Source organism: Leishmania braziliensis, chromosome 35 (genome assembly GCF_000002845.2).
Source record: "Leishmania braziliensis MHOM/BR/75/M2904 complete genome, chromosome 35".
NCBI classification, from domain to species: Eukaryota; Euglenozoa; class Kinetoplastea; order Trypanosomatida; family Trypanosomatidae; genus Leishmania; species Leishmania braziliensis.
Window position 1 is genome coordinate 1,202,329 of NC_009326.2, and position 21,468 is coordinate 1,223,796.

At 55.3% G+C, this 21,468-nt stretch overlaps 4 protein-coding genes across 4 annotated transcripts; all 4 read right to left on the reverse strand.

The window, feature by feature from the left end:
* Nucleotides 1-1,709: 1,709 nt before the first annotated feature.
* Nucleotides 1,710-2,261, reverse strand: LBRM_34_3070 (riboflavin kinase/fmn adenylyltransferase-like protein; the record flags this gene model as incomplete). Its single annotated transcript, XM_001568363.1, has 1 exon — nt 1,710-2,261. One exon carries the CDS (start codon nt 2,259-2,261, stop codon nt 1,710-1,712), a length of 552 nt encoding a protein of 183 aa, XP_001568413.1.
* Nucleotides 2,262-5,003: 2,742 nt separating this feature from the next.
* LBRM_34_3080 (putative protein kinase) lies at nt 5,004-10,598 on the reverse strand (the record flags this gene model as incomplete). Its single annotated transcript, XM_001568364.2, has 1 exon — nt 5,004-10,598. The coding sequence occupies one exon, from the start codon at nt 10,596-10,598 to the stop codon at nt 5,004-5,006; it is 5,595 nt and encodes a 1,864-aa protein (XP_001568414.2).
* Nucleotides 10,599-15,467: 4,869 nt separating this feature from the next.
* On the reverse strand, nt 15,468-16,055 carry LBRM_34_3090 (conserved hypothetical protein; the record flags this gene model as incomplete). Its single annotated transcript, XM_001568365.1, has 1 exon — nt 15,468-16,055. The coding sequence occupies one exon, from the start codon at nt 16,053-16,055 to the stop codon at nt 15,468-15,470; it is 588 nt and encodes a 195-aa protein (XP_001568415.1).
* Nucleotides 16,056-18,693: 2,638 nt separating this feature from the next.
* LBRM_34_3100 (conserved hypothetical protein) lies at nt 18,694-21,390 on the reverse strand (the record flags this gene model as incomplete). The annotated part of the gene is made up of 1 exon (XM_001568366.1): nt 18,694-21,390. One exon carries the CDS (start codon nt 21,388-21,390, stop codon nt 18,694-18,696), a length of 2,697 nt encoding a protein of 898 aa, XP_001568416.1.
* Nucleotides 21,391-21,468: the final 78 nt, after the last annotated feature.

A 21,468-nucleotide genomic window follows, 5' to 3' on the forward strand; every position in this document is an offset into this window, starting at 1 on the left:
CATACAGCCAAACTTCCCTTTGCATGCCGATTGCCTGCGCCTTCACCCTCCTCACTCAACACTCCTGCAAGTATGGCCGCACGTCATCAAAGCGCACACTTCCGTCGTGATCGCGGTCCAGCATCCAGAAAACGTGCTGAACAAGAGGTGCCTGCCGCGACGCGGGCAGTTTCCGCTGAGCTGCAGTCAAAGAATCCCCTGCACGCATCGAGCACTGGGCCGCAAGCACCTCTGGCACATCCGTGAATGGACCCTGGAGGTCGATCCCGAGGAGGTCGCTGGCAGCGATAAAGCCTTTGGCACCTGCGACACTCTGAAACTTCCGCCACCACTGCAACTGCGCCACCTTCTTACCGTCTACAGATAATGCAGTCGCGGTGCCACTGGCAGTACCATCTCCTTGCGGTCGCTCCATTAGAAACCCATCGCCCTCCTCTTCGGCGCACAACATGACGAAGCGCAGATAGGCAGAGCGCGTCACAAAGCACTTAGCCCCTGCGTGAGAAGACCGCCCTGCATCAGGATGAGCGAAAGGAAAGCGCGATGCCACGTGTGCGGTTGTGTCTCCATGCGCGTCACGGGGTGACTGCCGCGGCGACGCGGAGGAGGTGCAGCGCGCAGGTGACACTGAGAGCAACGGCCTTGCGAAGCAGTCTGCAATCAGCGATGGAGTGGGGTAGCGACCAAACAATACGTAGAAGGCGCATTCTAGTCCTGCTCGGCTCAGACCCACTTCTGCAGTCTCGGTGGCTTCCTGCGAGGGTGCAGCAGGATTCACACGATCAGTCGCTGAAATAGGTTCTGCGAAGAGGTTGAATACTTCACTCGCACAGCTTGTCAGCTCTCCCCACGAACGAAACATTGGCTCCGTGTGCACTTCGTTGTTCCGGTGTTGGTGCTGTCGGAAACAAAGCACAGGAGTCTCCACGATCTTCCCTCGCACTGACACGCACACAGGCGAACCTGCACGAACACGCGTAGCGGAAAGACGCGGAAAAAAAAAAGACAAGACACACCAGCCTCTCTTCTCGACGTGGGCTGACTATGAAAGGGAAGTTGAGGTGTTCTGCGCTGCCCTCGTTGTACCTGCGGCAGTGCCGCGTCTTCGCAGGACAGCAAAGCGATGCACACGTCAGTGAGGAAGCGACAAGGGCAAGAGAGTGAGAGCAAGAGGTCTGAAAAGACAGTAGGGGAGAGCATCGAGTGAGAAGTTATCTGGCGCCACCGCCACCTCTGCGCGAGAACAACTTTTGCTTCCCGTAGAGTCTCTCGCCGCTTCTACTGGCACAAGCCCACGTGGCGAACCCTTTCCGAAGGAGCGGCTGCCAACACGCATCCCTGCCGCAAACGGAGCCTTGTACGATAGCTGCCCTACTCTCTTCAGCTTATTTTTTTTTTTGCCCTTCCCCCCACGAGAAAGAAAGGAGCTCAGGGAGCCGCACACCTAAAGTACGAGAAGAGTCAATGGTTTGTGCAAACCAGGGAAAAGAAAACAAAACTAACTCTGTGTAACACTGAGGAAGTGGGAAAAATAATCGAGCAGCACAACACCGCACAGGAAGACTTGGGCGCAAAGGGAAAGTACCCGAGAAGCAAACAGCGAATATGCAAAGCATACGCATCACCCTTGCGCTGCGTCCAATAGAACAGTCACCGTCGCGCTTAAGTGCTTCGCTTTGCTTGAGGTGCTGGGCCGCGTCATCCTCACTCTACAGTTCAAGGAAGCCGAAGGAGGGTAACTGAGGTGCGCCGTTCAGCTGAGCCGGCACGCAGGCAGGGTTCACCATGTCGTGCTGTTCATACGGTGCCCACTCTGGCATCTTCAAGTGCTCCCCAGCAAACATCACATCGCCGTCTATCGACTTGATGAGCTCCTCTAGTGTCGTAAACGCGGATTGCGAGCGAATTGCCTCAAGCGTGAGGATGCGCACTACACAGCCGTAGAAGTCACCATCAAACTTGTGCAGGAAGTGCACCTCCGCACTGACATCCACGTTCTTAAACTGCGGGTTGTTGCCAACGGACATCACAAACGGAAAAGGTCCAAGCGGGGCGAGGGACAAATCCCCATTGCGGGGCTCCTCCGTGCTCGGCGCTGCCGCCTCCACACAACCCCATCCCCAGAACACGAAGTTATCGTACGGCTTCAGGAAGTCGATGGCCGGCTCGCTGAGCTCCAAGTTCGCTGTAGGGTACCCGAGCTGCGTCCCGCCACGGCCAAAGCCGTGAATTACCTTACCGCGCAGGAACCACGGCTTCATTTAATGTGAATTGAAGAAGCCGGTGAAACAAGACCAAAATGAGGGCAAAGAGGGACAGAGTTACTGCGAAGAGAGAGTCGTGACAACGAGGAGAGAGAGAGAGAGCAGGTTTCAGTGGTCAACGTTGAGTAAAACGAGTACTAGATACGTCAAAAGGGAAAAGGCCGTGAGGAGTGGGGTGTGCGCAGCATTAATGGGGGTAAAGGGGGGAACACAAGAACAGGAGAAAGGTCCCACCTCAACGACTTCGTCTTTGGGGATTCCGCAGCGGGAACGGGAAAGGAAGAGGAAAGGCACGATAAGAACGAATTAGACGTTAGTGAGGGAAAAGATACTGTTTTCCCGGACAGCAGGGACGGGTGCAAGGGCCTCCACCGCCCCCTACCCCAACTGGGAGATGCCGCTTCATCTGGGTGCCTCTGGAGATCCCCCGTACGCTTGGCGTAGTATATACATACGTGTCAGTGTGCAGTTTATTTTCTGGGGGGGCCCGACCCATGGTGTGAGATGCGACATAAGTCCACCTCCAACACGAGGCGGACGTGGCTAACGCAGAGAGAGAAATTGCGGGAGAGAGCAAAGCGAGCCGTGGGACCGTGGGAACGGAAAAGAGGAGAACGTGACCGCACGGCAACAGAGACGTCTTCGTTGGCATTTCATACGCCTGTTAGGGGGAGACTGGGCCCTGTATCGCTTTCTCATCCGGCAGACGACATGACCTCCATGACATTCATCTCTCAGATTAGCACGAGAAAGGCAAAAAAAAAAAAAAGAAATGTCGTCAGCTCGTTCGCCTTATGCAGAGAGGGGACGTGCCACCAAGCGGGAAAATCATCAGTCAATCAGCCCCGATCTCTTCATTCACTTTCGGCTCGTGATACTTTTCTTCAGCGGATGCTTAGAAGCGCTATCGTTGTGATTAACGAAGCACCAGCAGCAGCGGTGCGAGTTCCAAAGAAGAAAGGCAGCGGAATTTCGCAATAGAAGGCCAAAGTAGTCAGTGGTGGGTATACATGGGGAGTGGTGTGAGGTGAATAAGCGCGTGAGCTACAACGTTGTGTGACAGAATGTTACGATGATAGAGAACGGCTAATATTTGCATTTGTTTATATTTGCGTGTGTGTGCCTGCCGCTGTTGTCTGATGGGAGGGTGACGCCTGACGAAAGGAAGAAGTGCGTCAAGAGTAGGGGGAGTGAAGAAGAAAAAAATGGAAGAGCAGCGGAAGCCGTTCGAGTTAGCAGAGATGGAACCCAACCACCCTAACCCTCGCCATGAGATGAAAGGACGGGAATACAGCCTGCGTACAGGAGCAAGGGGCTTACCTTCATTGTAAGTGGGGAAAGAGACAGACAGATTGTCGGTGCAGTGCAGCTCACACAGAAACGCACACAGGGATGTCAAGACATGTGCCTACGCAACAGTGCGAGCGTACTGTAGTGTTTTTTTCCAAGTAAATAGCGCAGAGAAACTCCCTAAAGCAAACGCCAAAGCGATGCTCTCGACTTGGAGAGGAGAGGCGTCATCCGGAGGTCTCTCTTTCGTGCCACAGTTTCTTCGCTAACGTTGCTGTTTTTCTGTTGTTGTTATTTTGCCGTTGGTGTGGATGAGTTTGATTTGTTCCCCCCCCCCTCGTCGACTGCGTTGAGCTTGTTGCCTTGCAGTACTTGGGGCATGACCCATAAAGCAACCGTCACGAAGAGAAACCAAGGAATAGGGTTGAGCGCGGAGAAGGGAGTCAACAACTCGAAAAAAATACCACAGGGAGTCAAGGAAGACGGGGGAAGATTCAGTGAGGGGGGGAGGGCACACACACACACATACACACACAAAAAAAACATAGGTGCACATGCATGTACACCCACACACACAGACATGTGCATACGTGAGCACGTCCGTGTCATAAGGCCGTACAGGGGGGAGACGGTTTCATTTTCTTGTAAACTGTCTTCGAAGGTGGCGAAAGCGAACCAGAGGAGGGGCAGCACTGGGGGCCGGCGGGGTGGATGGAAGGTGGATGCCCGAACGAAGCAAAAAGAGGAAAGAGAACAGGGGCGCGCACGACACACACCTCGTCACAGACTCGAAAACGCAGAGAGACACACAAGCCAGCGAGGGGAAGCGAGCAGAGTAAAGAAGGAGCCCAGCAACAGCAAAAGAAGAGAAGTCTCACGAGCAAAGAATACGCAGACATGCCTGCACACAAAAAGAGAGACAGTCAGAGAACGGCATTCATGCTCACCTTGACGAGACACAAACACCACAAGGAAAACAAAAATAAGCACAGCAACAGCACGTATATGAGAGAGATGCACATGAAAGAGTGGGCGAGGAGAGGAAAGGGAGGTCGTCGAGTACGCGAAGCGCAAGCACGAGACAGAGGAGGAGGGGGAAGAAGGGGACGACTCGCAGAGAGCTCACGCGAGCGAGCAAAAGGAACAAAAAAGAGACACACAAAGAGAGTGAGAAAGAAAAAAAACACCACCAACGTCAACAGTGCACCTCGTCGGCACCGAGCCGCACGCAGCACATGAGTGCACCACGGGAGCAAAAGAAGACGGAGAGAGACGGGCGAGTGAGTGGGAAGCGGAACAGACGGAAAGTCGTTGCTGACAAGACAACGCAAAAGCAGAGAAAACGGTCGTCTAACTTATGTGCTTCGCAACAGCATCGCAGTAGAGCGCCAGCGCAGAGAAGTACACACACACACACACACACACACACGCGTGCCGTCGTACGCCCCCTCAGCGCTCTACAAAGCTGTGTTTCAGAAGCGCTACAGCCGAGGAGCGGCTGGTGTGGCTCAGGGTCAAGCACTGCTCAATAAAGTCGCGCGCCTCGCCAGTCATCTCGCAAGTGTCCACGAGCACCGGGGTCAGTTTGCCGCTCCCCACGTTGGCAATAAATGTCTCAGGATCGGTAAAGGTTTCTGGCGGGTACGGATAGGTCCCTGTGAGGCACAGATGCACAATGATGCCCAAGCTCCAGATGTCGCTCGTCGGATGCAAAAGACCTTGGCAGGCCTGCGGGGACATGAAGAGAGGCGTCCCGGCTACCGAAAGGGTCACGTCAGTGCCGCTTGACTTGCTGCGGCTCGAATGGCTCTCCGCGAACTCGAGGCTGGCACTGCTGGGCACTGCCACCGACAAACCGCCGCTTCCGCTGCGCAAGTGCGGTGTCATGACAGAGCGTCCAAAGTCAATTAGCTTCACGCGACTCCGATCCGTTGTGTTGGTGATGATAACGTTGTTGGGTGACAAATCCCGGTGGATGATGCCGCGGTCCCGATGCAGGTAGACCAGAGCGTTCAGAAGCTCACGTGTATAGAAGCGCACCACCCCGGGCAGTAGTACCTTGAACTTCTGCAGCACAGTCGCGAGCGTCTCGCAAGCGTACTCCATCGAAAAATACTCCGCGTTGTCGTCCTTCCAGGCACTGACGATGTTGACAATGTTACGGTGATGCACCTCCCGCAAGAGATCCACTTCGTGCCGCAACAGCGACACCTGCTTCTCTGCTCGACGGTCGGCACGCTTCACAGCAACCAGATAACCGTCTGGGTGAAAGCCCTGGAAGACCATCACCTCGTCACTCGAGCTCCTATCAATACGCCTCGTGCAGGAGCAGACCACAGACGATGGCTGCGCCGTCGCGCGCTGGCTGAGCCGGGAACGGGAACGCTGGGCAACAGACATCATCGACAACTCTTGGCTAGGGTCTACCTCGCTGGAAATGTCCACCTCACTCCGCGCCTCTATCTTCTCCTGGACACTAAAGGGTACTGTGCTGCCTGAAAACAAAGGGAGAACCGAGGAGACTGCGGCGGTGCTCGCAGAGGCGCGCCGACGCGCAGAGCCAGAACATGCCAACACCGATTCATGGCTCGCGTCGGACGTAAGACGAGCAATCGTGGTATCGATCGACTGGGAGCTGGCTTGCTGCCCAAACGGCCGTGGCGACCACTCATCGCTGGCTGGAACCTCCGTTACAGGTTGAAAGCCATTACGACCGTGTGTCTGGTGACTCTTGTTACTGCCACTGTCACACCGCCCTCGCGAAGAGCGCACAGCAGTGCTCCCCATTGTGGGCACGCAGGCAGCAACAGCAGCAGCAGCCTCCTCGTTCTTTGGCGCCGGGAGTAGAACAGAGGCTTGACGTTGCCGACAGAAGTCCAACTGTGACGGCAGTAAAACTCCCGAGGTTAGCGGTGTCAGCGTCAGCATCTCGGTCACATCAGATTCTGCTAAACTCCAGCTGTTGGAGAGGAGATGCGGCCTCTGCGCAGTCATGGTGACGCTGCCCAGGTCCGGCTCTGTCGGAGATGCGAGTGCGGCCCACATCTGGTCTCCGTTCGACATGTCGGGCAGGGCAGTGGTTGGAGTTGACATCTCAAAAACGCAGCGCGTCGCAGGCGACAAGGAAGAGCAGCCGGCGACGTTGTCGCGCAGCGAAAGAGGCGCAGAGCCGGACTCCAGCACATTGCCTCCGCGGCAGAAGGACTGGGTCGCAGAAGAAAGTGGCTCATCGTTCCTCCGCAGAGAGCTGAGTGGTCCTGCATCCGCCTCTAGTGCTATCGCGACCTCGCACGGCCGATGCAGAGACTCCTTGATGGCCCTTGGTCCTGTTGGCCCTTCTCGTTGCGGAGTCGGCGATACGTAGGGGATGCGAGCGGGAGATGAGCGGTGCATTAGTGCTTGACGGAAAGTTGCAAGCTCCCCCGCGCTACAATCGCGTGGTAGCGCGGGAGGTGGCACAGCGACGTTGCTTCGGCACGACTCCCCTGTTCCCGAGCTGCAACCACCGCCGCCCCCGCTAGTCGAAAGAATGGACGGTGCGCGGAGCCGGTCAGGGTTTGACATTCGAGGCGCTATGGGCGCCTCCTCCTCCTCTTCCCACACCGGCGGTGGGCGGAAGTACGACGTCAGAAGACTTTCTGCAGCCCACTCGGCAACGCCCTCAATCGAAAGAAGGAAAGAGGGCGAGCTCTCTGACGCTACTTTGCCCTCCAAAACGTGTGGACGACGCTGACGTGCAGCGCGCTCCAGAAAACCTGCCACATATCGAAGGTGTGCGGCAGCCCTCGCAAAACCGCCGCAGCTGCCGCTTTTCCGACTCCACGCTTCCAATGCATCCGCAGCCTCCTTGTACTCACCGTTGCGCATCGCCGCTATCGCTCTATGCATCTGCGCCCGCTGTTTCCTGTCGACGTCGCCGTCGTGAAGCTGGTACACCAGAAATGCCTGCTGGCGCAAATCCATCACGTAGTCTACCGGGAGACTTTGCGACTCACACGAGGCATCCGCAAGAAACCCGGCGTGACACAGTGCGCCATAGTCAAACAGTGCCGCCAGCTCCGCCAGCAGACGGGCAAAATCGTACTCCACTGTTCCAAAACTGACGTAGAGCCGCCCTTGCGTACCGCGCGTGGGGCAAGTGTAAGCATCAAAGCGGTGCACAGCGATACCCCACCTCACCGAAGTGCCAAGATAGGTCGGCCGCCACTCCACAAGCGCCTTGCTCGCTGCCACAGCCAGTGCCACGGCTGCAGGGCTTGCTACCAGAGAAGGTAGTGGGGAAACGGTGTTGAAGGAGAAGACCACCTCGGATACACTCACCTCCGTAATAGCGGCGTACGACGTTCGAGGTACGGCGCGGAGGCGCTGATGAAACTCGTTCGAGAGCCGCTGCAACTCCTCCAGCTGCGCCCGCGTCAGGGGACTCTGCTGCACGAGTAGCTCAGTCGGAACCATGAGACGGCACACCACCACAGTGACCGACTCTTGCCGCTTGCTCACGTCCACGGGGTGCTGCGGTCGCCGGGAGAAAACGGCTTCGCTCATTCGATACCGAGACCCGCGTTGTGTGCCACACAACGACCACGACTCCTTCTCCGCCGTGGGTACTGCAGGTTGAACACCGCAAGGGAGCGAGCGGCTGTTGTTACTGCTGCAAAACGGGCCGTCAGTCGGTGTTGTCGCTACTACAGGGCAATCGCTGATCCAGTTGGTGTCTTCATGTGGCATGACGAGGCTGCGCCGCTCCGAGGCGAGAAAGGAGCGCCACTCCGCCTGGTTCACCTCTATTGCGCACGTGAGATTATTAACAAGTCGACCCACCTCTTCATGCCACCGAACGGCGAATGGAGAGAAGCTGCTCACATGAGCACTGTCGTTGGCAGATTGCTGTACCGCCGCGGCAGCTGCGTCGATCGGCATCGCGCTGTCGCAACGGCCCCCCAAGTCCTCCACTGCGAGGTGATGAATATCTAAATGTGAAGGCGCGTCTGCAAGTCGGACACACAGTGCAAAGGCGCGCAGGTGGCAGCGGATGGCGAGGCGGTAGAGCACGGCATAGAGGCTAACGCCGCCCCCGCCGCCCATCACCAAAAATGCAAGCAGAATGCCGAGCAGCAGCGCCGATTCAGCCGTCATACCTCCCACGTGAGGACGGAGCACCACCGTCGCGTAGCTGGACTCCTGCAATGTAACAGCCCAGTAGTGTAAACTTAACAGCAGAACGACGGCACACAATGGCATGACGCAGAGCGTGCCGCCCACACACAGAAGACCACCACGGATGCTGCAGGAGCCGCGTGGCGGCTTCAACCCAGCGACGTACTCCAGTAGCGTAGGATCGTCATTGCAAGGCGGAGAAGAGTGTGCCGGCGTCGACCGCGACAGTGGCGGCTCTGGAGATGGCAAAAATACGTGGGAGAGTGAAGGGTGAAGTGGCGACACACACACCGAAGCGCGCGACTCTGGTGCTGGCGCCGGCTCTTGACGATGTGGTCTCAGCGAGGGCAGCTCTCCGTAGCACCAGCTCCGCTCTGAGCTCAGACTGCTGGCGTTCACCTCATAAGCCTCACCCTCCAACTGTTGCGTAGGCGGCGGTGAGGCTGAGGCCGGTGCCGCGGGCTCTGGTGCAAACGGAACGAGCACTGCGATGGGCGGCGTGCGCGATGCGCCTCGCCCTGTACCTGCGCAGCCGCGCAGCAAAGGAGAGCGTCGACCTGCGTAATGGGCGCGAGGGGTGACGGCTGTCCCTGGTGCGTCCCCATCGTAGAACTGAAAGGACGCCGTTGCATGACCACCGAGATCCTTATCCGAGAGTCGTTGCTGCTTTGTGAGAGGATTGTGCGTTATAAAATAAGGTTCCAGAGGCTGCGGCTCTACTGCCAATGACGTCGACACCATCATTGGAGAAGGCATCAAGCGAGTCGAAGTGTACATGTCGGGTGCAAGCAACGTGGGTGCCATTGCCCCGGCATGGATGAAGGTCCTAGTGCGCATTGACGGTGGCGGTGGCAGCGACGTGCGGTGCATCACGTACTCATCCCGATGCCGCACCGGCGTGAGGGTTGTCCACTCTGAAGTGGAGACCGTCTCGCTCGTGAGAGACAGCAGCGACGCTCGCGTGTCGCTTGTATCCAGGCCGTGGAGGGACTCGTTCGGCCCCCGTGTGGTAGGTTGACTTGCTTGGGTTGTAGCCCGCGAAGTGGTGCTCAAGAGAGCGATAAACGGTCCACCTCCACCGTCAGAAACAGAGGTGCCCGAGTGGAGTCTAGAGGCGCGCCCAGGCACGTAGCAGTGTCGGCTTGCCGTGCTCCACTTCGACGATGCCCGAGTCTCCTGAGAGCCGGAGGACGTGCCTGTGCCATCAGCGGGGGTAGATCGGGCAGACGCCAAACGACTGTTAAGCGTCACCTGTGGGAGAGGCGGCTCCAGTTGAGTGAACCGTCTCCCAAACGGCGTGGGGCACGGGGTGTTGCCGAGCTCCGCGAGGTTGTCTACTTCCAGTGAAACGCCAGCGCCGCCACTGCTATAAGAGGCCATCGTGTAGTGCGACGGCCTCCGGTCCTCATGCGAGTAGACCTGCTCATTATCAAGTGACGACACCTTGTCGAGAGGCCTCATATGACGATGGGGACCGCGTTGCCCGACAAGTGGCGTGGAGAGAACCACAGACTCAGAAGGAATCGTCCCTGGAATCATCTGTGACGATGATGATGGAGTAATGAAACTGACAAGGGAACTGCTGCTTTGGTGCGGAAAGACAGAAATGGCGTTGGGGCTCACGACCACAGCGGGCGGACCCCTGTCCAACTCCTTCTCGCTCTGTTGTTGCATGTGCCGCTGTGAGGCAGTGGAAATGATTTCGTCCATTCTATCATGACTCAGTTGCCGGCGAGGTGTGCTCACCCCATTCGCCATGTCTCTCTCTCGCTGCATCTCATTCTGGCCTCGTGTATCCTCCGTGCCTTTGTCAATGTGTCTCGATGAAGCCATGGAACGAGTGCATGGAGAGTGAGGAGTCATAGCGACAAAGTCGCCATGCTCCATCTCGCCTTGATGCACGGAGAGGTGGTCACGCTGCATTCGTCAGTCCACAAGTGAGCAGTGCAGTGCTAACGTACTCGCTACAGGCGCACCGTGCCACTCGTGTTACACCGGCAAAACTGTCTCACCCTTGCCTACTGTCGCTTTTCTCGGGACTCGCGCCAAACCAGAGCTCCTACGTTGTGGTAGCTGGCACCTTCCTGGCCGCGCTGCACACGCGCGCACGGCACCGCCGGAGATGTGTGTGCGTCTCCTCCTCACCTGCGAGAAAGGTAAAACGGTAACGCTGTACTAGCTTCCCTGCGCGAACCTGAGGTGCGTGTCAATGGAGAGAAAAGCGAGAGGCTGCCTTAGGAGCAGAGACACGTGAGAGCACAAAAAGGGCGACGAGCAGCTGTACGAACGCACGAGCAAAAAGACGCAAGACGCCACAATTTCTCGCAAAGGCAGAGAAAAGCGCAGCGGGTGAGGGAAGGCGAATAACACGACGAGAGGGGGGAAAGGGGGAGCAAAAAGAAAACGCGAGGAGAGGTGGCAGTGGGGGATCAGAAGGGAGAGAGGGAGAGAGCAGGCAAGCGACTGAATACCTCACTAAATGGCCTGGGGAAGGGGAGAGGGAGGGAAAGAGGTAAGGAAAGATATGGAGGAGAGTCACTCACATACACGAGAGACAACCCCGCAACGGCGCTCACTTAATCGAAAAAAGCAACAACGATAAGGAAGAGCCTGCAAAGGGGGAGAAAGCGAGCGGGGAACAGACGGAGAGAGCGAGGGCGGCGTAAGAGGGAGGAAGATGCTTCAATCCAAAGGAGAAAATAGGCACTATGCTGTCTGGCGAGGAAGGAGGGCGAAGATGAGAAAATGGAGAAGAGCAAAAGAAGGGAGAGAGAAAAAGAAATAAAAAAAAAAACACACAAAGGAGACACAAAATGAATAAGAGGCGCGTATGTTTATGTGTTGCTGCCGTTGTTGGGCTTCGTTTTTCTTCGTATTGGCTCGTTCGTCTACCGTACCCCCGTCTCCCCCCTCCTCTCTCTCTCCTCTTTTGAAAGGAGTGGCTGCGTGCCAACACGACGTACCGCAAAGCAATGCGAGAGAGGCGTGACACCGCGAACAACAACAGCGAGAAAAGCGAAAAGACGGGCACACCGGAGAGCCTCCCAAAACGGCCGAAATGGAAGTGTCCCGTGAGAAAATGACTGAAAACGAGAAAGAGGGTGAAGAGACGGGGCCCTGAGAGAGAGGGAGGAGGTGGCAGGGGAGGGGGAGGGGGTAGAGATGAGCAGACGAGGCAGAAAAAAGGAGTATTCGACAGAGCAACGTAACAGTGGGGAAAAGAAAAAAGACAACAGAAATCGATGCCACAGTCGGGTGGAGATGATAAAAGCACAAAATGTTCAAGCGGTTATTCAAAAGCGAGAGAGAGGGAGAAAGAGGGGGGAAAGAGCCAAAGCAAACAGCGCTTATGCTGGTGAGTGAATTGCTTGATGTGAGGGGGGATGTGTAGTGTAGGCTCAAATGATGTACTTGTTTGCCCTGTCTTCGGCTGCAGAATGTGTGGACCTTTGAGTGTACTCTACGGGGAGGATGAGTAAAAAGGGAAAAAGAGAGTTGCTCCGTGTGTGTCACCCGCTGATATCCAATGCTACTCAGCTGCACTCATTTCCTTCCCTCTGCCTCGACACACATCAAGTAACGGAGGCGTTGATAATAACCGGTGACGTGTCACGCTTCAATAAAGTGAGTTGCTCGCTCCTTCAACAGATAAAAAAAAAGGAGGAGGAGGAAAGCCACTCCGATGACAGTACTATGAAATAGTAAGAGAGAGAAGAAGCCGACAAAAAAGCGGCCAGAGCTGCTTTCCCAATATCAGCGCTACAAGTGCGCGCACAAGCACTAGCGCAGCAAGAGACACACACATACACACAGAAACAAGCTTGTACCCCAGCGCAGGAAAAGAAAGAGCGGGGAAACGAGATTGGGGAGCACAGGGAGTATGTAACACAACACAACCAACACACGCGCACACGACACGCAAAAGTTTTGAGAGGAAAGGAGGGAGACGAGAACAAGTGCGCAACGCAGACACACACGAAAAAACTAAGGAGTCCGAAATGGTAAGAGACACGCGCCAAGCTTAACGTTCCTTTTTCCCCTCTTGCAAGGAGACACCTCAGTCGTTTTTTCTTCAGACTTAAAGTGTCCTCTTCTCGTTTTCGGCAGATGTTAGTCACGTGGCTGGAATTGGCGTCTATCACGTCCCTTTTGCAAGGTCCCCTCTGTTCTTTACTACACCATACAGACACAAAACACAGCACCGGTAGCCCGTTTGATTTTTTGGTGCTTCCCAACAGACGCTTCAAGGAGAGTGAGATGAACAAAGTACACGAGAGAGAGAGAGAGAAATCTACACACATATGAGAAAGAGCAGCTGAAGCTTTCCCCAAAGCAACACTAATAAATATATGTGCTCCTAATGGTAATAAGACTGCAGATGATGATTACGATGTGCGGGGTCGAGGAAAGAAGGAAAACTAACGGGAGACAGCAAAGTAAGTACGAGAGAGGCAGTCAAAAAGTGCCACGTGCCACAATGTACCTCGGGGAGGGGGCAGGGGGAGTAACGAATAAACACGTCAATACGAAGACACATGAAGACAAGGAGAACGATATAATAATGAAGAGCGAGTGAAGCATAAAAAGTGTGTGAATGAGCGGAAATGACAGAGCAGCACTCGTTCCGTGTACAGCGAAACACACAAGAAGGTGGAAAAAAAGAACAGAGCAGAAAAGGAGTAAGTACACACCGTCGATGAAGCGCACGCTGAATCAGCAACGGAAAAAAAGAGAAAAAGACGCTCAGTGAAAACGCGTTGAGGGAGAAGAAGAAAAACGTTAAAGGAAATGACAGTGTACAGCGAGCAGAGGTAGTGGAGACGTGCGCCGGTATGTAATGAAAAGAATGAACTAAGCAACAAACAAACGAAGGAAAAGAGGGTGAGGAAGAGGGACCGGTTTCAGTTTTTTTTTTGTGTGTGTGTGTGCGTACGTGCGTGTGTGTGTGTATGTGTAGTGATGGTGAAGCCAACACTTCAGAGAGAAAAAAAAAAAGAGAAAGATATAGGCACTCGTGTAAAGCACACCCAACGCATGTAACACCGCAGGGTACAACGGGACCTTTGCAGAGAGGTCAGGCAACGATAGCCACGGCCGTAAGGAAAGAGCGCACACACTCAGCGAAAGAGAAGGCGGAGACGCAGAAGGGGAAGAAAAAAAATCTACAGAAAACAGCACGACCACTCCCAAGGCAGCTGTCCACACCTGCGCGCGCGAGAGAGAGAGAGAGTACCGTCGAGCAGGGAAAGAGGAGCCTCCAGAGCAATGTGCGAGTGTTGAAGGGGGGGGGGGCGTTTCTTCTTAGTGGACAAGCTCGCGACTGGAGTTCAGTGCACAGACGGGATGCAGGTGAGCCTGTACAATCGCACGTACGCACACCTTCACGGAAGGAAAACTCTTCGTAGAGTAGAGCGAAAGATGAACAAGGCAGCCAAAATAACTCCGCCTCTGCTTGTCTTCCCTCTGGGATACACCTGTTATTGCCTGGTTGCCCTCTGTGGGCAAGGACTGTCTCGCTGCCACAAGCGCGCGCTCGCTGTCAAGGTCGTTGTTCCTTGAGCGGTGTCTTGGTCGTTCGATTTTCTGTCGGTGCGCAATTTGCGTTGAGCTAGTTGCTTCTTTTAGTTGCTGGAGTGCAGTCGACAGTTAGAGCGGTGCGAGCCTCGTGACTAAAAGATCACCAGCATAAGTCAGATGACGCACACTTCATTGAACAGGATGAGAGTTCAACGAACGGTGCCGTTCCGCGTCCCGTCACCATAGCCACGCACATGCGCGCGGCAAGGAGAAGAAAAGTAGAAGGAGAGAAGAAGTTCAGGAAGGGCTATGTTGAACAAGTGAGTCAAGGCGCATTCATGACGTCCGCATCGCACCCGCAATGACTGTCTCGTGGCGCCCCCACACACATACTGCCGCATCACCGACTATAGCGCTGTGGTAGATTGCGAAACGTCGAGGCGGGAAAAACTGTAGACAACGTGCACTGACGTATGAGAGAGGAGACAGCTTTTGGGGGAAGGGGGTTCGTGCTCGTCAACTAGAGCACCTAACCAAGGCGTGTGCTAGTGCTCGCTCTCGTTGCTCGTCGTGAAAGGGCGTGTGAGACACACAACGCGCCTACGCAAGACGCCAGAGCACAAATACCAACACGGCGTCACCACTATCGTACATGTGCAGCTGCTCAGCACCTGCGCACGCAAAGGCACACATATACCTGCAGCACAACCTCAGATGAAAAGGTACAAACAAGGCGGGTCACAGTAACTGACTCCCTCACAATCATCACTGCCGTCACGGGAGACAAGAAATGAGGGGCCTACATAGAAGACTCCAAGGGATCCAGTTCTTGTTGAAGGTACCACGAAGGCGTACATGTAAGCAGCAGTAATGCGCACGTTGACTCTCTCCCACGCTGATCACAAGCGGTCACTCAGCCATATTCCTGCTCCTTTTCTCTTTTTACGAGCTTTCCCATGTGGCTTCTCGAGGAAAGTGTTGGGCGAACGAGAGCGCACACTCCCCACGGACTTTCTCCTCATTCTCTGTTGCCGTACGTCTTCATCTTCTATGGGGCAAAGAAGAAGGGCTCGGCAAGCAGTGAGCTGGGCAGAGGAGAATGACAGCATAAGAGACGAACCAAAAACACACAAAGCAGCGGTGGCAGGTGAAGCAGACACGTGAACAGTGACAGAGACACGTGCAGAGTGGGGGGAGCGCACACGCGGTAGGAGAACTACCATTGGTGTCCTCAAAAGTCTACTTGACAGCAGCGTCCGTCTTGTCCCCAGCCGCCATCATTTGCTCGAGAAGCCATTCCTCCTCGTCAGAGCCCATTCCCTCATCGTGGTGCATGAACAGGTCTTCGCCGTCATCGCCAGCGTCACCGTCGCCGCTATCGTTCTCCTCGTTAAGATCACCATCGCCTGGCAGATGGCGTGTCTTCCCGCGACGCCGTTTCACCTCGGGATTGAGAGCGTCTGTCTCTACAAGGAACGCCTCAATGTGAGCGAGCTGCTCTGGCGTGAGCTCCTGCAGCATCTTCTGCGCAGCACATAAAGCACGCACACTCTTGTCCTTATGCTCGTCTTCGTGTAGCAGGTACTCGTCGCTCAGCTTATCAGAGTAGAGCTCCTGGATGTCGGGTGGCATCATATCCATCAGCATACCAACCTCGTGTCCCTGCATCTGCTGAAGGCAGTACATCCACATCTTTGAAAAGTGCTCCCGGCCAGCGTCTCCCTTGTCCACACCAACCTCGTCATCACCCTCACTTGCCGCGCTGCTCGCCTTCAGCGGTGCCGGCTCTACAGGCGCGACAGCGGCTGGTAAGACCTGGGTGCACATGTAAGATGGCACAAACGGTGCCGCCTCTGCCGAGAAGCGATGCGTGGACGACGGGGGCGGCGGTGGGAATGGACAAGTAGAGGTAGTTGGCATAGCGCCATTAGTCTCCACTGCTGCGGACAAAGTAGATGTGGACGATTGCATCTGTAGCTTATTCGAAGAGACAAGATCCAAAGTGGTGCACCGCGTCTCTTCGGCGTTGGTTGATCTCTGCAGCTGTGGAGGAGGAGGAAGGATAGAAAGAGCAGTTGGCTGCTGCCTTCGTGCGCGATACGTTTTGGGCGTTTGGGCACGCTGTCCGCTGCAGCTGTTGAACAGCGGACTTGATTTATCGAAAAGGCGTGCGTACGAACCGCACCACTCTGAGCTAGAACGAGGGAGAGTAGCGGTATGAGCGACACTGGGAAGGAGGAAGGTAAAGTCAATGTTTGCGTGACAGATCGACCGGGACCTCACCGGTGTCGACGAATCTTCGGCACACTCTCTGTTCTTCTCCGTCGATCGTTTGACGCGTGCGCATGCGCTCTCGAGTCTCGTATTTTTTTTTCCTTTTCAAGTGGCTTACTACCCTGCCCTTCTCTGTGTGGTGGCTTCCCAGGCTATGCACACCACACCGCAGAAAAATAAAACGCGTGTTGTATTTTCGATTCGGGGAGTGGCCGGAGAGAGTACTTGCGCACAAGCAGCAAGTCGCAGGGCAACTGTGTAGGTAGGGATGCGTGATGAAGTAAGAATGGGAGAATGGGGAAATAAGGGGAGGGGGCCAGGAGGAGGGGATTCAAAAGAAGAAGAAACGGACTACGGAGGGTGGTGCCCTCGAAGAGCAGAAAAGAGGTGGATCGCAGAGCAGTGAAAGAGAGACAGTGGTTCAAGTGTGCACATGGGGGTGGGGGATGCCTGATGTAAGCGCGAAGAAAAAAAAGGCAACTCAGAAGCGCAGTAGAAGTAGCCACCAAAACATACGTGGTCTGTCACGGAAGAGAAAGAGAAGCAATCCATTATGGCAGAGAGCCAACCCTTTTCATACTGGAGAATCATCTCTTGTTTCCTGTGCACCTCACAGCCTAACAAGAATGTGCTTCGATATCAGGTGCTATACTGTTGAGTTATCGTTTTATGTGTGCGTCAGTACTGAGATGTGTGTGTGTGTGCCTGGCTACACACACTGCGCACTGGTGTTTCGTATTGTTTTTTTTCTTCACGTTTTGAGTGTCAAGTATTTGTGTTCTCCTCCTTCCTCTCCCACCCTTTTCACTCTTCTCAGGGTATCGTTTGAAGGTGAGGGGTAGAGAGGTGGGAGCAGCCTGCGCAGAGCTGATACACACAAGCAAGTGGAGCGAGTACTCTTTGCAAAGAGGGAGGCAGGGAAGAAATCCACCGCAATCGAGAGGGAGCGACAGAAGGTTTCTCCGAGTCGAACAGCAGAACAATCAGCACAACCGCCCCCCCCCCCAAAAAAAAAAGAAAGACATGCAAGCGCACAGACGAAGACAACAACACGCACACACATACCAGGAAAGAAGACTCACGACGAAGTACAGCAATAATGAAGACACTAAACGCTCGCGCTCGTTATTGTTTTTTTTTTTTCGTTTCTGGTTTGGAAAGGGGAGTCTGATATCCAAAGGCGGAAGACAAAGCGTGCGAAAAGAAGACACCACCACGATACGCTAAATGTGGAGGGGGCGGCGCATGAAAAAGAAGAAGACCACCCGTTCGGGTGGTAGCTGCTGTTATGTGTGTTTTTTGTGCACGCGCTCTGAGACGTGCGATAAGAAGACTTCCATTTCAGTTGTGAAGCGAACGACCTCGAGAGCAAAAGGGAAGCAAAGAAAAAAAGACAGGCATAAAAACGCAGTAAAGACACCGCGGAAGTAAAGCAGGAGTGACCATAACGACACTTTCATCCGCCAAATCGATACCACAGCAAAAATACGCGAGGAAAATAAGCACCACTCGTACTGTCAAAACGTGTTAGATAATTCTCGTGGATTCTTCTGTTCTCTGTTTCCGTGTTCACCATCCGCGTCGCTGCACACACACACACACACACACACACACACAGAGAGAGAGAGAGAGAGAGAAAGATACGCTCCACGTGGGCATACAGACGCACATAGAGAGACCTGTGCAACACCGACGAAACGGACCGAAAACGCAAGCAGAAAAAAGGGGGAGGCGGGAAGGAAAAGAAAAAATGGTGTAAAAATACAGGAGAGAGCAGAGATACAGTACAACAAGGGCACAACGCAGTTTAACTCAACCGCACAGTCGCACAGATGCACAGCAGCACAACTGCTTCGATCACCTAAGCAGACACACACATACAAACCCATCTTTGACGGACCTTCTACACCACCCTAAATGCCCTTCAAACACTCGTCCTTTTCGTTCCTCTTCTCTCTTCTTAGTTCGCCGATGAGCGTCACAGCTATCCAAGGACGTGCAGAGACTAGCCACCCTGTCGTAGACGCGGCAAGTATAAGTGCCATTGTGGTGTGTGAGAGGTTTGTGAGCGCAAGCAAGCAAGAGAAAAAAAAAGCCTCCTTCACAGAGGTGGTGCGGTGCCGGAATTTTTCAGAACAGGCCAGCAAAGCCCCACTCGAGGGCGTAATGCTAATGTTACTGTGGCGCCGCGTCACACGCGGTCAATAGCTCTGTCAAGCCTTCTCTCATCCCACAGCCCACGTACTACGCACACACACCCATACGTCAGTAGCAGCACAAGACCAACGGTCGACTCATAAATGTTGTAAATGACTGACATCACGCCAGGCGCGGGAGATCCGCAGAGAAAGGCAAAGACAAAACTCAGGACGCTGAGAATCACCAGCTTGAGAACGGTTGCGACGACAAGACGGATCCCGCACAAGACGCTTAGCACGGCCCGCTTTAAAACGCTGTTCGGCGCCAATGCATCCCTGCCCACGCTATCGGAACCTCCCGATGACTCCACTGAGTTTATGCTCTCGGCCGCACCGGCGCTAGAGCGGCCGAAACCACACAGCGGCTGCACCTTCGAAGAGTCGTCGCTGGCACCGTCGGGCGAGTCAGCATCGCACATCACGACACATTGGCGCCGGGCAGTGGTGGCCCGGCCCCTTGCAGATGGCACGCTGAAGTGCAACTGCTCAACAGCGCTGCGAATGCGTCGCATGCGCCAGCCTGAAGGCTGGCAGGAACAGTACAACACTACCGCAAATCCCACCTCCCACGTCAGTGCAAATGCCCCAAACCACAGCGTCGCCGTGTCGTGGCGTTGCACGAGCACATTGAAGAGAATTAAGAACACTGCCGCAGTTCGCAATGCGAAGGAAACAAATGCGCCATAAATGACGCTCTGATGCCGGTCGATCCATCGGTTCAACGCGTCCGTGGAGTCACCGGAAGCGCCGACAGCGACAGCGGTAGAAAAGATGGGGTGCGGGAGGATCATCAGGGAGGCGCCTCCGCGTACAACGGTGCCGTCCTCCGCGCAGTCAGTTTCGAAGCTCTTATCGGCAGGTGCCGCGGCGTCGCTGCCGTACGACACCAGTACGCCAGCAGTTGCTACGGCACTCGTGGTTTCCAGGTGCGGCAATGGTCGTGACTCGTCAATCCGTGTCGTCGTCGCCGCGGACAAGAACGTGGCTGGCATCGAAGGTGGTCGTGCCCACAAACCGATGCTCGGCTCCTCGGAGAGTCCCCTGTAGTCGCTCAGGAGAGGAAGAATAGGGACATGGTTCGACTCGTCCAGCATGATGCCCTTTTCTGTCTCCCTTTCCTCCGTGCTGTAACATAGGTTTGACACCGATTCGGCCCCCTTCAGCGGCCTCTCCCTTTCCCTCTGCTGAGGACTGCCGCTGCCGTTTCCAGCAGCCTCTGTGTCTTCTGCGCATTCACCTGAGCTGTGCCCATAATTACTGACTGAGTTGCTCGAAGACTGCGCGGGTGTTCCGGTGGGCAAGCGGATCCTTTCACAGCCTTCGCTGGCGTTTGGGTGCCTATGGTGCGTCTGAGGGAATGCAGATGCGACAGCAGCATCAGTGGTGGGAGTAAGAGAATTGTTGTAGGGAGGATTCTGCAACGTATTGCTGGGTTGGTGGTGGTGTTGGTGCATCGGCGGCGGTGATTGCTCTGACACCTCCAGTGGCATGGGCGCGTATGTCGCGAGAGGGAAAGAGCTGCCACTGAGGTCCCTGTTGTTGGCGGCGCCCCTCGTCGTCCGACTGTGCGTTGTGGGGCTGTGCGTGTTTACCGCCTCAGTCGGCGAACTTGCTTCAGCGTTGCTTCGTGCCGTGGACTGTACCCCTCGATTCGCGTGCGAGTGGTCAGGAAAGCCACCGACGTGGCGGGGCTGCATGCGAGAGCCAGCAACGCTTATCGGTACATAGGCACCGTCTTCTAGGCGATCGTCCTCGTTGTCATTATCGTGCCCAGCGCCGCTGCCGCTTTCCACGACGAGACGTTGCTTCTCCAAGTTGAATAAGATGGGGTCCAGTGGCTCTGCATCGATGCCCTCTACGAGCCAGTTCACCCCCACCGATTTCTCCAGGTGGTACACGCGGTTACCGACACCGTGTCGCTGCATAATTACGTAAGACAAAAATCCCGCCTCGTAGACGACACGGGAGGGGTAAAAGTGCGAGACAACAGCGCTAATCGCGTCGCCGTGAGTGATGAGAATGACGTCGCAAGGTTGGTCATCTACCATGTTGCTCGAGTTTCTCGTATTGGGGCTTACCAACGCTCCTGGCGGCAGGTTGCGCGGCGGAAGGCGGCTCCTGTCGAGCCTTAGGACCGACTCTAGGACAGGACTCCGTGAACTCGGCAAGCCGTCTTTGCCACTGAGAGACGCATCTGTAGGGAAGCTAGCGGCCGTCAAATACCCGCCGTAGACGTCGCCATTCCTCAGAAAGTTGGCGACGAACCTCTTTGTCGCTTTTTCGATGGACTCTCCCCACGCAGGTAGCGCTCCCACAACATGCGACGATGGCGGTACCTGCAGCTTCGGCGCACGTTGTGTCTTGATACGGCATGGACCAAACACCTCGGACAGGGTGTTGTCGATCACCATGGCGCGCGCCGCGCCAACGCCGTGGTGCTGCAGCGCCTCCGCCGTCTGCAGCGTGCGAAGAAACGGCGAAACAATAAGGACGGCACGGTAGGCGGCATCTGCGCCAAGGCAGCCCTTAAGACGAGCCGCGACGCTCTGTATGGCAGCCACACCAGCCGCTGTCAAAGGAGGGTTAGACTCTGCTGGGGTACCAGGGGCGCTGTCACGGCGCTCGCCGTGGCGCATCACCACAACGCGCTGCGAAGGGTACGGGGACACAACGCTCAAATTGGTTGGCATGGTTACTAGCGGAAGAGAGGGAGTCGGCGCATGCGCACCAGAAAGTTAATATGCAAGTTAAACAAATAATAAAATCCC